Source organism: Diabrotica virgifera, chromosome 7, assembly GCF_917563875.1.
Source record: "Diabrotica virgifera virgifera chromosome 7, PGI_DIABVI_V3a".
Classification (NCBI taxonomy): domain Eukaryota; kingdom Metazoa; phylum Arthropoda; class Insecta; order Coleoptera; family Chrysomelidae; genus Diabrotica; species Diabrotica virgifera.
Window position 1 is genome coordinate 126824251 of NC_065449.1, and position 16474 is coordinate 126840724.

At 31.7% G+C, this 16474-nt stretch overlaps 1 protein-coding gene across 1 annotated transcript in view; it reads right to left on the reverse strand.

The window, feature by feature from the left end:
• Positions 1–1294: 1294 nt before the first annotated feature.
• The window catches only part of LOC126888112 (optineurin-like), a 729505-nt gene continuing 714325 nt past the window's right edge, over positions 1295–16474 (reverse strand). The window contains exon 7 of the mRNA XM_050656128.1: positions 1295–1811. Within this exon, the coding sequence (XP_050512085.1) occupies positions 1540–1811 (272 nt within the window). The 3' untranslated portion in view covers positions 1295–1539. The remainder of the gene's footprint in view (positions 1812–16474) is intronic.

A 16474-nucleotide genomic window follows, 5' to 3' on the forward strand; every position in this document is an offset into this window, starting at 1 on the left:
CTTTACTGGATCTACGGATCTCATACATACACCATCTTTTTCACTTTTTTATGGGCTATATTTTTGCTAATAATATTTTTTTCGATAAAATACTTATTTTTTGAGTTATTTGCAAAAAAACCGTCAAAAAGTTTGTTTTTTTTTTGTTGAAAAATAAACATATTTACTCGCAAATAACTCTAAAAGTATTAACTTAGTGAAAAATGCTATAGAGAAAAGGTTGCTTAGAATTAGTCAGTTTATCCATTTCCGGACTTATTTTAAACGTATATTTTTCAACCTCGAGAAGGGGTGAAACTCACCATCAGGGTAAAAGCACACATCGGCACGATATCACTTTTCTTCTTTGACATGTTACCTATGTGTATGCCAAATTTCATGTCAATCTAAGCAGTTCTTTAAAATTTTTAGGTTTTGCAATATTTTACCGTCAAAGAACTTACTATTAACTAACAATTAATTTGGTAGAGGAAAGTTGCTGGGGTAGAAAATTTACTAGGGTAGATTTTAAAGTTGTTTGTTTATTTAATTTAATAATTAATTTATGTATATTAATAACTTATTAGTATGGTGAAATATTGTTTGTAACATAATTTTAAGGTCATTAAATTGTACCAGCATACGTTTTATTTTAATCTTTAATTACGTTTTTATTTTCATCTTTGATCTTTGATATTTTGGTGTATGTTTCTAAAACCATATTATAATTATTATTCTTTTTCAAAAAAAAAAATTAATAAAAAATCAGCAAAAACGTAACATCGAGGTATAGTTATTTTGAAATATCTACAAAACGAAACATGCTGTTAGATGCAAACAACCTTATACGTTGTAATATTATACGTTGAAAGGTTGTAATATTCACTACAAAATGCAATAGTAATATACAGGGTGTTCCATTTAAAAAAATGAGAAAATTTTGTATTTGAAAATAGTGATCATACTGTACATTTTATGGTTATATGTAAAACATATTCAATTATTTAAAAATGACACTATACTAGAAAAACTGTGGAATGTCACTTAAATGTTTATTACCTTGGAAACATAATCCACAGCCCTATAAATATTACCATTTTTCTCAATAAAAGTGTAAATATTTCGAAAATTATTAACTTTAGACCTATAAGACCTACAAACTCTTATTTTTAAAAAATATATCAAAAAATGATTTAATATATAGGGTGTTCCATTTAAAAAAGCACAACTTTGGTTCATACCGTCGTTCTGACTCACCCTGTATATTTGACATTACTTTTGTTATTAACTATTTTTAATGGGAAATAAGACACAATTTTACTAAAAAAATGATTTTATTAACGTTTCGACGTCCAAATCGGATGCCGTTGTAAAAATACAAAAAAATATTAATAAATTAAACAAAAATGTTGTTGCTTAGTAAAAACGTCTTTTAATAATTTATTTAATCTGACTTCTTTTATAAACATTTTTTTGTATGTCTCATAGTTTAACCCTAATTAAAGAAAACCAGAGGTTTGGCGCACCCTGTATATATAACATATACTGTATACATATAATTTAAGAAAGCTCCATATCCAAACATCGGTAAACGTGCGTTTCGAGATGGACAAGATCATTGAAAGCAAAATTGCACTTGGGACACCTTAATAATTCGTTTCTTGATGGAGAAGGAGCTGACGGTTGACGAATCTGTTCTACTCTTGGAGGAGAAGTACGTGGTGGGATTACAAAGTTATTCCCTTCTCTTCTGAGCAACTCTATTTCTTCTTGAAGCTGTTGGTTACGTCGTTGTATGTTTTGGAGGTCTTCTTCAAGTCGATCTTTTTCGCCTAATAAAAATTCAGGAATAAATTTTTAATTTACATGATGTTACCAAAAGATTTATGACTTATTCAAAATACATTATTTATTTACTTATTATTTATTTAATCAACTATTTTAAATGGGAAATAAGCCACAATTTTACTAAAAAAATTATTTTATTAACGTTTCGACGTCCAAATCGGATGCCGTTGTCAAAATACAAAATATTGATAAATTAAACAAAAATGGTGTTGCTTAGTAAAAAATTCTTCTAATATGTTATTTATTTCAAGTATGAATTACAAGTTAATTTAATGAAAAATTCGTTTAGGTAAAAGGTATATTAATTTAAAAACCCCCTAGAAGGGATACAAATATAAAAACAAAACGTTTTCGCTCTGTAACAAGAGCATCATCAGTGTTACCTAAAATAAGTATAACCGTATTAATTAGGACAAAATTTTAAGTTAAAATGATGACCAAGGTAAAAACAAAGTTTGGTTATACTTACAAGAATATATTTAAGAGTAAAAGTCTTATATAACTGTAAACATAGTAAAATCCAAAGGATGGATATAATTCCTATAGATATGGCTTTAGGGCAATATAATATGCCTACCACACGTGGTAAGTGGCTTACTAGATAATAATTAATTAGGTCATTATGTTAAAAGAGGTGCCAGGCAACTAATAGGTGAGAGTTCGAAAGCGAATCTGCTGTGGGAGCACGCCAAATAGAATTCTATTTTAGTGACGTCACGTTGCCTAGCAACCGTCGATACTCCCATTATGAAATTCTATTTTGTGACGTCAGCAAAATAGAATTCTATTTGGCGTGCTCTGGGCCCAGTCTGATGTCAGGACAACAACTGTCAATGAAACTTATGTTATAATAAGTTTTATGAAATGTTGGTTACACTAGCCACTAAATTTTAAAGTTGTTTATGGTACAAGCAATGACAACAGCTAACATCAGTGTGTTGGTATTATAAAAATACAAAAATTAGTGAGAATAAATTATCTAAGATGTAAAAAAGGGCGAATTTGAAAACCCAAATCATCAATGAGGTGTACATGAATTGATGAAGTAAAGATAGGTAAACCAAAATACGGAAGGTAGGTTGTGTTGAAAATAGATAATTATTTGTGACCTAACACAAATGATGGCTGATAAAACTGGCTAAAATAAAGGTAAGACAAATTACTAGGGATTGTGATATCAAATACTAAGAAATGTTGTAAATGCAAAAACTTGTTTATAAGTTAATAAGATATAAAAAATTTCGGGAACATTGTTTATTTGTAGTATTATTTTTTTACAATTTTTCTTCACAAATCTTCTCCACTGTTCGTTTTACAAAAAATGTCAAAAACTTAATCGCTTTTAAAAGACCTACAAAATAAAGCTAACCGCGCTCAATTTGATTGAGAGTTATTAACACAAAACTATTTTGCATATCATTTATAATTAAGGGACCAACAACTATGTTGTTCACGTAGTCCGAAAATGCCTACTAAGGGAGCTTCTCCAGAACACTTCTATTTAGAAAAACGAAAACTGGTATTTATTTATCTTCCAGAGATAAATCGATTACATCAATTACGAATTTCTAGTACGGGTCATAGGCGCCCGTTTTGGGTAGGGCGTCGGTTATTTTATCGCATAACTTTTTTGCATTTAACTTTTAAGCATTTTTAACATTGGATTATTAAATTGTGAGGTTTTATAGAACTAAAAGGTATTCTTACTTTAAGTCGGTAGGATGCACCATTTTCTAGAAAAATCGATTTGAAAATTTTTCGCTTGTTGAATTTGAAAAATTTTTTTCAAAAAAACACTATTTAGAAAAAAGAAAACCGGTATGTTTATTTATCTTCCAGAAATCAATCGATTTCCTCAGTTGTGAAATTCTAGTACCGGTCATATGCGTCCTTTTTGGGTAGGTCAACGGTTATTTTATAGCATAACTTTTTTGTCTTTAATTTTTAAGCATTTTGACATTTGACGATTAAATTACGAGGTATTCTAGTATTAAAAGGTACTATTGCTTTAAATGGGCAAAATACCAAATTGAATCACCATTTGTGGAACAAAAAATTGTCTTAAGTTTCTCAATATATGACAAGAAAGTGTCTGATGGTTTACGTAAACCACACTCACTCAAATGATCAACCCACATGTACGTTGAAACATCATCATCATCATACGTGGCTCGACAATCCGTTGTGGATCTTGAACTGCTCGCAAAGAAGTCGCCACTCCTGTCGATTCCTGGCAACTTCCTTCCATCTTCCGACCCCTAAAATCTTTATGTCTTCTTCTACATAATCAATCCATCTTTTTCGTGGTCGTCCTCTACTTTTTGTGCCCTCTGGTTTTGAAAAGGTTAATTTCTTAGTGTATTCGTGATCTGGCATTCTAGCAATGTATCCAGCCCATCTAAGTATCTGCACTTTAACGAATTTCACAATATCTGGATCGGTGTATAACTGATACAGTTCAAAGTTGTATCTTCGACACAATGACTCATTTTCATTTACGGCCCCAAAAATCTTTCTAAGAATTTTTCTCTCAAAAATATCAAGAACTCTTTCATCATTTTGAGATAAGGTCCACGTTTCAGCCCCATATATCAAAACCGGTCTTATTAAGGTCTTGTATATATTGAGCTTTATTGCACGCTTTATATTTTTATTTTTTAAATATTTCTGGAAACCGTGTAGAGTTATGTTTGCTATTGATATGCGTCTTTTTATATCGTCGCTTGTCGTGTTTATTGAGTTTACTAGCGACCCAAGATATGGGAATTCCTTGACTTGCTCAAAGGCTCAAAGGTATGGTTGTTAATTTGAATTCTCTGTTCGATATTTCGGGAGTTTTTAGAAACCAACATATATTTGGTTTTTCCTCGTTTACCACAAGTTCTAATTCACTTGCCGCGTCCGCAAGTCTTGTAAAACACTGCACCATGTCTCTCACACTTCTGCCCACTATAACTATATCGTCAGAGAATGCAAGAATTTGCGTCGATCTATTAAAAATAGTTCCATTCATTCTAATATTTATGTTCTATTTCTGTCCCTGTCTTAGACCATTATTAATGTCAAAGAATGTCGAGTTTTCTCCTTGAATTCTAACGCACGAGCTTACATTTTGCATTGTTAGTTGGGTCAACTTAAGCCATTTAGCGCCAACGGTGCGAAAACGCACAATTTTTCATGTTTTCATCATAAAAATATTTTCTAAATGTCCGACATTTTCAATCCTTCGACACAACTTTATTTTTACTGTAGTAATTTTAGTGGCATAACACTTTTGTGGTCAAATAAATTAAAACATTATTTTTTTAACCTATTTGTACATCAATTGTTATAAAAATACAAAAAAACTAATTTTCTGAGTCATCAAATCTCGTGTTTGAAAATAATGGTTCGATAACGAACAGTTGGCGGAAGTCGACTTATAATCCTGTCTGATCAGGAATAAGTTCAAGGTGATGCACAGGCAGTAATTTGTTGGGATATTTCTTTATTATGTGTAAAAGCACGTATCCACTATGCTTGCGCCCCGAGCTCCTGCAACTGCTCCACATAGTGGACACGTTTGGCGCTCCCGGACTGTGCAATTGTGCGCATTCTGCCTCTGCGCTACAATCTTTGGCGGTTTATATGTAAGGGAGCGCATACCGTATCGATTGGAGTAGTTGAAGGGAGTGCGGAGCGCAATAGGTTCGTGAACGTGGCGCTCTCGGACCGTGCAACAGTGTGCGCTCCGCCTCAACGGTCCAATAGGTGGCGGTTTATACAGGGTGTTTCATTGGGAAACGGAAATACTTTAATTGTGAATAGAGGTCACCGAGGCGGTTCTAGGTATACTACATTTTTTGCCCTACCTTCTTTTATAACCGAGTTACAGGGTGTTTTATCGATTTTGCCAATTTCTTTCCTAAGCCATAACTTTAGAACCACCCTGTATATTTTTTTGATATTTGGTACACATGTGTCTCATCCAAAACCCAAACGACCGACCTACTAATCACAAGAAAAATCCAGGTCCGGATTAACAAAAAATTATAAAGTAATTGTGACCTTAAAACAACACCCTGTATATTGAAATTATGAAAATCTGTTTGCATATTTGAAAAGAGCACAAAAAACTAAGTCAAATCGTTCGCTTCAATTTTTCGGCCAGACAATTTTATGACTTTAATTTTGAAATTATATTGAATTTTTTAAGAATTCTGACTTTAAAAAGCAGGTATTATTAACTTTTAATTATAAATTATTAAAGCTATTGAATAAATACTCATTTTAAAATAAATCAATACTTATTTACCACATTGGAACGACAAAATTATTAATCACAAGAAAAATCTAGGTCCGGATTAACAAAAAAACATAAAGTAATTGTGATCTTGAAACAACACATGTATATTGAAATTTTCAAAATTTGTTTGCACATTTGAAAAGACAAAAATCTGAGTTTATCGGTTTGCTTTAATTTTTTGTGAAGGACATTTAATGACTTTAATTTTGAAATTAAATATATTGACTTTTAGGAATAATGAAATTAAAAAGAAGATTTTTAAAGCACTTTTAACAATAAATTATTAAAGTTATTAAATAAATACCCATTTTAAAAATAATCAATACTTATTTACGACATTAGAACGACCCACTTACAAATCACAACAAAAATCCAGGTCCGGATTAACAAAACAATTTAAAGTAATTGTATCCTTGAAACAACACCCTGTATATTGAAATTTTCAAAATCCGTTTGCACATAGGTATGTGTATCCGTAAAACTAAGTTAATCGTTCGCTTCAATTTTTTGGCCAGACAATTTTATGAATTTAATGTTGAAATTATGTCGAAATTTTTAAGAACTCTGGGAACTCATAATAAAAATTTCGATATAATTTCAAAAGTAATGTCATTAAATTGTCTGCACAAAAAATTAAAGCAAGACTTAAACTAAACTTAATTTTTCGTGCTCTCTTCAGGTGTGCAAACATATTTTAAAAATTTCAATATACAGGGTGTTTTTTCAAGGTCACAATTACTTTGTATTTTGTTGTTAATACGGACCTGGCTTTTTCTTGTGATTAGTAAGTGAGTCCTTCTAATGCAGTAAATAATAACTGATTATTTTTAAAATTAGTATTTATTCATTAACTTGAATGATTTATTATTAAAAGTGCTTTAAAAACCTGCTTATTAATTGCAGGGTTCTTAAAAATTTGAATACATATTATATTTTAATTTCAAAACTACAGTTTATAAATTTTTGCACAAAAAATTAAAGTGAACCGATAAACTCGGATTTTTGTGGTCTTTTCGAATGTGCAAACAAATTTTGAAGATGTCAATATACAGGGTGTTGTTTCAAGGTCACAATTACTTTATGTTTTTTGTTAATCCGGACCTGGATTTTTCTTGTGATTAATAATTGGTTCTTTCCAAAGTGGTAAATAAGTATTGATTCATTTTAAAATGAGTAGTTATTCAATAACTTTAATAATTTATAATTAAAAGTTAATAATACCTGCTTTTTAATGTTGAGTTCTTAAAAAATTCAATATAATTTCAAAATTAAAGTTAAAAAATTGTCTGGCCGAAAAATCGAAGCGAACCATTCGACTTAGTTTTTTGTGCTCTTTTCAAATATGCAAACAGATCTTCAGAATTTCAATATACAGGGTGTTGTTTTAAGGTCACAATTACTTTATAATTTTTTGTTAATCCGGACCTGGATTTTTCTTGTGATTAGTATGTCGATCGTTTGGGTTTTGAATGAGACATATGTGTACCAAATATTAAAAAAATATACAGGGTGGTTCTAAAGTTATGGCTTAGGAAAGAAATGAGCAAAATCGATAAAACACCCTGTAAGTCGGATATAAAAGTCGGTAGGGCAAAAAATTTAGTATACCTAGAACGGACTCGGTGACCTCTATTCACCATTAAAGTATTTCCGTTTCCCAATGAAACACCCTGTATAAAGAGGAGCGCATGCCGCCTCGATGGGAGCAGTTGCAGGGAGAGCGGAGCGCAAGAGGTTTGTGAACATAGTGGATGGTTGGCGCTCCCGGACTGTGCAACAATGAGCGCTTCGCCTCGGCGGTCCAATAGGTGGCTGTTTATATGTAGAGGAGCGTATGCCGTATCGATGTGAGATTTGGAGGGAGCGCGGAGCGCAAAAGGTTTGTAAACATAGTGACTGGTTGGCGCTCCCGGACCGTGCAACAGTGCGCGCTCCGCCTCGGCGTTCCAATTGGTGTTGGTTTATATGTAGAGGAGCGCATACCGTATCGATTGGAGCAGTTGCAAGGAGCGCGGAGCGCAAGCGGTTCGTGAAAATAGTGGATGGTTGGCGCTCCCGGACCGTGCAACAGTGCGCCAACCCCCGTTCATCGGTGGTCCAATATTACGAACATAGTGGATACGTACCTTTAGAAAGACGGGTATTCTGGTATTTAGTTTTGTTATAATCTAGGGCTGGGGGGGGGGGGGGGGTGGGCTGCATAAGGGAGGTTGTGTAGTGTTGTAGACAATATCTCGATTTGTCGAATTTATGCAACTGGCACAGTGCGAGATACAGGATTGGAAAGTGTAAACTGGAAACATCTAAAATAATTTCTAAAAAAGATAGAGGGCCGTTCGACTTCGTTTTTGAAAAAGAAGCTGAAGAAGGTCTGGTCAATGTTCTAACCATACTATTTTTGTTTATCAAAAATGCCAGGTCGATTTACACTCTAAATGTTTTGAGACTTTTCACAAAAAATAAATTGTGTATATCAATTTTTATACCTCATTCCCGCCAAAGGTTCGAAAACGAACCATTTTGTTGTTGCGACACCTGCCATTATCAAAATGTAAAACAATTTTTCCACGAATGTGTACGTTTATTTTATTCTAGTTAATCAAATATATTACATATTATTGCAGTATTTCTTTGCTTGGCGGTTAATGGGTTAACCAACTTCGGTGGGATCCCAAAGTCAATCATTGCATTATATATCATTATCTATCTTCTGTGTCTGTATATCGTGGGAAATATGCAATACAACACGAGCTCTGGTCGCTCGACTAATACTGTTTAGAGCTGGCATCAGTGTGTGATCTCGCGTTGATCGGTAAATATCTAAAATTCCGTATATAAGTCTTCCCCTTCCTTTTTCAGCTACGGATCTCGTTTCGCTGTAAATTTATCAGAAAAATTTAAGTTTAAAAATCTTTTCCCCTCTAAGTGTGCCATGATTATTATGTTAATTATAAAGATAGTTATGAACAATATACTCCAATAATGAATTTCCTATTGGTGGATCTCGGGTTGTCCTCGATTTAATCGGATCTCACCTTGATATGAAGATATATATATATATATATATATATATATATATATATATATATATATATATATATATATATATATATATATAAGAAATATAAAATCTTTCCGAAAGTCCCTTTTTAAAAAATATTTATTTAACACAAGAAAGTAGTCTTTACAGTTTGAAAGCAAAATCTGAACTAAACAATTATAATTCTAAACTAAGAAATGAAAATGTAATATTTTGATAACTATGAACGTATGATGTCTTCGTCAGCGTTTCTCTGGTTCAGGGACTTACTCTTCTCACGGTCATTACCGTGTTCTAGCTGATGTTGCGGAATGTGGGTCGTTAACTCCTCTTCCCCAAGAGTGAAGCCATGCGAGGGAGTTCTATGCCGGGGTTAGGACTTTCTTCTTTTTCCTCTATGGAATCGTTTCTCTTTGTTTTTGCTATTTTCCTTTTGAGTAAAATAATAAGTGTTGTAATTATTCCAATGTACAACAGAATTGTCCAAATACTTGGAATGTGGTACAGAGCCGTATTTTGAAATATTGGTTTTATTTCGTGATTTGGAATATCTTTAAGTTTTAGCGAATTTAGTTTTATTTCCATTGGTGCTATTTTAATTATATCGAAATTTAATTGTGGTGAGTTTATCATCATTGGTTGCCCTGATGTGACGTCTTGAAAGGTTAATTCTTGATTTTGGAAAATAATTTTACAAGGTGCATTCTCTATCAGATAAATGCCGTTCAGAATTTTTATTTGCGTTTCTTCTGCACATTTAATGATTAGTTTTTCTTCTTTAGGAAAGACAGCTAAATATTGGTTGATTTCTGGAATAATTTCGATATGGTTTCCTGGAATTTTCGCTTTTAGGTATTGGCAGTCTGTAGAGTTGCCAAAAAATAAAATTTGGTCTTCACATGAGTGCTCGTGATTAATTTGCAGATAACCAGGACATTGGAAGATCTTACTATGTGTGCAGATGTCATTTAGAGGAAATATAATTTTTTCATTTTTTAATAAATATCTTGAGTTTGGTAACATGATGACAAATTCTGACTTACTTTTTGTGGGAATTGGCAATAAATGATAAAGATCAAAATTGGATTCATAGTCAATAGGGATTGAAAGAAAATATTGTATTTGATTCTTTTCTATTTTGCAAGTTATTTGTAAAATAGCTTCGAAATCTAAAATGTTTTCATATTTTACTTCAAATGGTAGCTGTGCTTTGTAATGTGACGAAATTTTTTGGAGTTCGTTAAATAATTCGTTTGATTTTATTATGCTAGGATGTAATGTTTTCAATTTGCAAAATGTAATCGAATTCTGGACATTTTCCATTGTATCGAGTATTAAGTTGTATGTTATTATAATTTCATTAAACATGTCTTTCAAATAATTGACATTTTCAAGATTTGTTTGGAAATCTACTATATCTTTTATTGCTAAAATTTTGGATTTTAAATTAATTTCATTTTCTTGAATATTTTGAATTGTTTCATTAAAGTTACTGATAATTTCATGGCTTAGCGAATATTGATTATTGATTTGGCTTTGCAAGTTTGCTTCGTTTGTCTTTAAGTGTTCTAGTATTGAGTTAATTTTTTCGCCGTCTTCAGCATCTAAATTTCCTGTTATAGCTTTAATAATTGAACCGAAACCGTTGATAATACCTCTTTTATTTTTTTGTAACTTGGTATGTATGTTTAGGTTTTCAAATTTTTCCTCAATATTATCTTTGACGTACTCTACTAAATTAACATAATTTTTTGTTTCATTATTGAAAAATTTACAATTAGAAAGATTATTTTTTAGGTGATCATATTGCATATTTAAGTTATCATACTCTTCTAAAAGTGGATTTAAGTTATAGTAATGGACAAAAGTGTGGCTAGATTTTTGAAGTTTGGCAGGTCCCAATTTGATTGGTAATATGCCTAGATTATGGGTAACATCTTTTATTTGGATTGCTGCGCATCCGATTGCGAGGTACCTGAAAATTTGTAAGGTTTTCTTTTAGGTCGTTTAACATTAGAAAAATGAATATTTTCGGCAGTATTTTTATGTCTAGTTTTTATTTTCGCGGTTTTTCTTTCTTTATTAATTTTACTTATTTCTTCAGCTTGGTATTTATTTTTTGTTTTACTTTGATATTGCTTATTACGAACAAATACTTTAGTAGGGATTGTTTCGGGCAATTCTTCTCGATTTTCGTTAGCTTTAGAGATTACTTTTTCTTTTACGTTTTGCAAGGATTTATTGATATTAGAATAAAGTATTTTCATTTTTTCTTTATGGTTTGAAATATAATTATTTAAAATTTGTTGCTCGATATTGATATCAAAAGGAGAATTACTATCTATATGTCCCGTAATCAACTCATGTGGTTTCATTTTTGTTACTGAATGGATGCTGTTATTATAAGCTAGTAAAGCGTAATTTATTTTTTGTTCAATATGGTCATTTTTGTACTCTTTTTGATTATTTAGTAGTCTAATATGTTCGATTATGGTTGAATGGAATCTCTCAGCAATTCCATTAGATTCTGGATGTTGAGAGCTTATAAAATGTACTTTTACTTTATGTAGCTCTAAAAGTTCTTTGACAACTGAATTTTTTAATTCGGTCCCATTATCAGATATTATTTGCTCTGGTATGCAGTGATGAGTAAAATATCGAATTAATGCATTTGCTACTTCGATACCTTGAGCTGAATTTATTTTATATAATTGACCATATTTAGAAAAAGAATCTATTATAGTTAAAAATTTTGTTTTTTCTAATGTGACTGAATCTAGGTGAACAATTTGGAAGGGTCTAGTTGCAGTAGGTGTTATATTAAATAAGGGTTTGATAGGTCTCCTATCGTATTTTGTTAATTGGCAAATTTCACAATCGTTTATATAAGTTTGGATAGATGCTCTTTGATTCGGCCAATAATATAAGGCTTTTATTCTATTTTCTGTTTCATCTACTCCTCTGTGGTTCTGTTTTCCTTCGTGATAATTTTTTATTATTTCTTCAATTTCGTTTGGTGGGATATCGATTAACTTCTTGGTGCATTTAATAAGGTTTATTTGCGAATTTTTGAAATATTTTTGTACAACGTTACTAAAAGTTTCGTATATAGGATCTTCGAAGTACAGATGATATTTAACTTTAGGTATTATATAGTCTTTTACAAATTTAACTATGTCACGTTCAGTGTCATTTTTTGAAAATTGTACGAGAGTTCTTTGTTTTTTATCGTAAAGTTTTATAATAGATGGTTCTGCTGGTTCGTAATTAACTTGAGAAATGATAATTTGATTCATTCCAGTGTTTACTGATCTTTCTGATATGGGTATACCTGTGATGGGATTTTCTTCATTTGTGTGGATTGTAGCAGGTATTGGGAAATTTTTAATAGCCTTTATTTTATCCGGATTGGGCTTTACTCCTTCTGGAGTGACAATATGACCTAAGTAAGCCACTTCTTTCTTTAAAAATTCGGATTTGTCCAACTGTATTTTAAAGTTAGATTCACGTAGTCTCTGAAATACTTCTCTTAAATTTGTAATATGTTCTTGCAGGCTAGTGCTAAATATAATAATATCATCTAGGTAGACAAGGCATTTTTCGTTTTGTATGCCTCTTAGTATGTTATCCATTACTCTCTGGAATGTAGCTGGGGCATTTCTAAGTCCAAATGGCATTCTAAGAAACTCATAGTGACCATTTTCGGTGTTAAAAGCGGTTTTTGGGATATCTTCTTCTGCCATTTCTATTTGATGGAACCCAGAAGCCAAGTCTAGCGTGGTAAAGTACTGACAACGCCCTAATTTGTCTAAGAGGTCAGTGATATTTGGAAGGGGGTATCTATCTCCTAAAGTAATAGCATTTAAACGTCGATAATCGACTACAACACGAAATTTACGTTTATTGGAGGCATCAAGTTTTTTGGGGACAACCCAGATAGGCGAGGACCAGGCAGAATTGCTATGTCGGATAATATTTTGATCTAACATGCCCTGAATTTGATTTTGGACTTCTTTACGATATATTTCCGGATATCTATATGATTTAGAATATACTGGAATCTCATTAGAAGTTTTTATACTATGCTTAATTTTATTGGTGAAAGACAATTGGTTGCCCTCAATATGAAAAATGTCCGAAAATTCTCTTATCAGCTTTAAAATTGAATTCCGCTCTTCGGTATTCATATGTTCCGTGCGGATTTTAGAAATATCAAATTTGAATTTTTCGGCATAAATAGAATTAAGATTAGGATGATTTATTTGTTCGTATTCATCGAACTTTTCAACTTCTATTGGTGAAGTTAAATCAACTTTAAAATGTGACTCTGATGAGTTAGTAATAGTGCATAAAGCTTCTTTATTAACAACTTTAGTAAGACATTGGGGAATTTCTAATTTCCCTATTTTTGTATAAGGTACGATAACGTCACCATTTTCTATATTTTTTATATTTAATTTAATTACTTGTTCGGAACGTGGAGACACTACTATACAATTCGTGCTCCCAGCGCTCGGACTATAATAGTTAATTTTAATTGAAAAACAAGGTGTTCTTAATAAATTATTTACTAAATCGATATTTGCTTGTAATAGTTTTAAATTATCTAATCCTAATAAGCAATCAAAATGATCATGAAACTTAAAAATATGATAAGTTAATTTTATTGGCTTTTTATACCTAAATATAGAGGAAGAAGGAATTACGGTACAGAAATTTTCCTTAGTAGTTCCAAGAGCAGTGGAAATTTGAAATGGTTTTTTAAATATTGAATTTTTAAAATATTTTTCACCTATTTTTGGTGTAATAAAAGATTTAGTGCTCCCAGTATCTATAAGGACCTTTAAATTATGCTCAGGGAAAATTATGTACGGCAATTCACATTCTTTGTTAGTTAAGTTTAATAATTCTACATGCTCTGGTTTTCTTCCGAGGCTATCTCTTCTAAAAAAGGTTCTTGGGATGAACTTTCAGGACAGTCTGTATTATCTATGTTATGCAGTTCTTCCGGAATAATATTTTGGCTTGCGAAATTATTGGGGTTACGGAAACGAGTCCTATTTTGGAAGTTTTGTGATGGTCTGAAAGTATTATTGGTTGTGATAGTCATTGGAGTAGGGTTTGAGAATTTTCTGTTTGGATTTGGCTGGAATACATTGGAGTTTCGATTAAAATTCCTACTTGTACTAGGATTATTTTGGAAATAATTATTTTGATTATTTTGTCTCATATTTTGAGGATTCGGTTGGGGATTCGGAGGATCCATAGTATTTCTCTGTATTGGAAATTGATTCCTTGGTTGATATTGAGTTTGGGGTTGATATTGAATTTGGGGTTGATAATTATTTTGTTGGTTTTGTCGGAAATTGGATTTTGGTCTAGACGAATAATTGTTATTTTGATAAGATTTGTGATTTTTGCTTTGAGAAGAATTATTTTGGTCGAGGTATATCTGAAAATCATTTGTGAGGATGCCTAACGCAGAATTTAAATCTGGAGGATTCTTTGTACGCATTAAGGTACCAAGAGGTTCTTTTAACCCACGTAACAAAACTCTTAATGCTAAATTTCGGAAGAAGCTACCAAGAATATTAATTTCAGCAGCATGTTCAGTTTTTGAGGTCAAGACAGATATTTGAAGATTTAATAATTTTTGTATTCGGTTATAAAAATCAAATGGGGATTCATTATTGCCTTGTTTCAAATCTGAAATTTCTATGTTTAAAGTATAAATATCTCTTTTGTCTGAATAAGAATTAATTAAAGCATTTTTTAAATCTTGCCAAGTTCTAAGATTACAAGAAGAAATATTAACTGCGGCTTCGCCTTTTATTTTTGCAATTATGCTTGACATCAAATATTCATTTTGAAAATCATTCACATCTGTAGCATTATAAAATTTGGTTACAAGTTTTTCGGAAATTTCTAAAAATCTAGGAAGTAACGTATGATTTCCTTCAAAATCTGGAATCATATCTAAGTATTCTTTCTTTAGTTGAGGAACTTGTGGAACAGCCATTTTAAATTTATTATTTAATTCTAATATTTTCGAAAAACTTATATTATTTTTATTAAAAGGTAAATTAGCTAAATTAGTTAAATTTGAGTCAGAATCTGTATCTGAGTTACTACTGTCTGAATAATCAGAATCTAGTGTTAAATTAGGCTCTCTATATGACATTAAACACTTACAGTAATGTAGCGATCTTGTCCATGGAACTGCTTCGGAACTGGGTCGAGACACTCACAATATTCGCTTGAAAGTCTCTCCGGTACGAATCTTCTCGTCAGGTTACTCAATTCGCCCAACTGGAATTCACTTCACGAAAACTGTTCGAATAGTCAAAAAATCGTAAAAACGAACCGAGAGTTATATTCGCTAACGCCCGTTTGACTATCCTACTGACTGCGCCAGAAATATAAAATCTTTCCGAAAGTCCCTTTTTAAAAAATATTTATTTAACACAAGAAAGTAGTCTTTACAGTTTGAAAGCAAAATCTGAACTAAACAATTATAATTCTAAACTAAGAAATGAAAATGTAATATTTTGATAACTATGAACGTATGATGTCTTCGTCAGCGTTTCTCTGGTTCAGGGACTTACTCTTCTCACGGTCATTACCGTGTTCTAGCTGATGTTGCGGAATGTGGGTCGTTAACTTATATATATATATATATATATATATATATATATATATATATATATATATAACAAGGTTGAAATATTGGGGTAGCAGCAATCTCAAAGAAAACTCTTTACAATAATTCCAAGTTTTCGATAATGTTTATTATCATCTTCAGGGAAACTACAAATATAAATATACAGTATTTAACAATTGAATGGTGGGCTACAACAACGTTGTAAGCGACAGATTGGGTCAAAGTGAGGTTTTAATGCAATATTGTTGTATATTCAAAGACCAATCCGAGCATCTTTAAAACAGCCTAAAATAATTTTGCCTTCCCTGAGTTTTTCGTACCGCAATGTTGGTATCCGTGCAAAAACGTTGTATGTATGTCACTGTCAAACTACTGTCACTGTAAAAATGGAGGTTAACGTGTCGCTGCGTACCCTTTTGAACATAAACAGAGGGAAAAAACGCAAAATCAATATTAACCAGTGGAAGAGAAACATCCGTAAGAGTCATAGAAATGCAGGTGAAGCATATATATCTGTTAGAAACGAGAATGTACCAGAAAAACCCCGTCCACATGAGGTGAGTGCAACAATGTTGTATATTTTGTTAGGAAACGTATTTTTGTGTAGCCTTATCATTGTCGTTAGCTTTGTTATGATCTGTGCTCGTCCGTAATTTGTGTA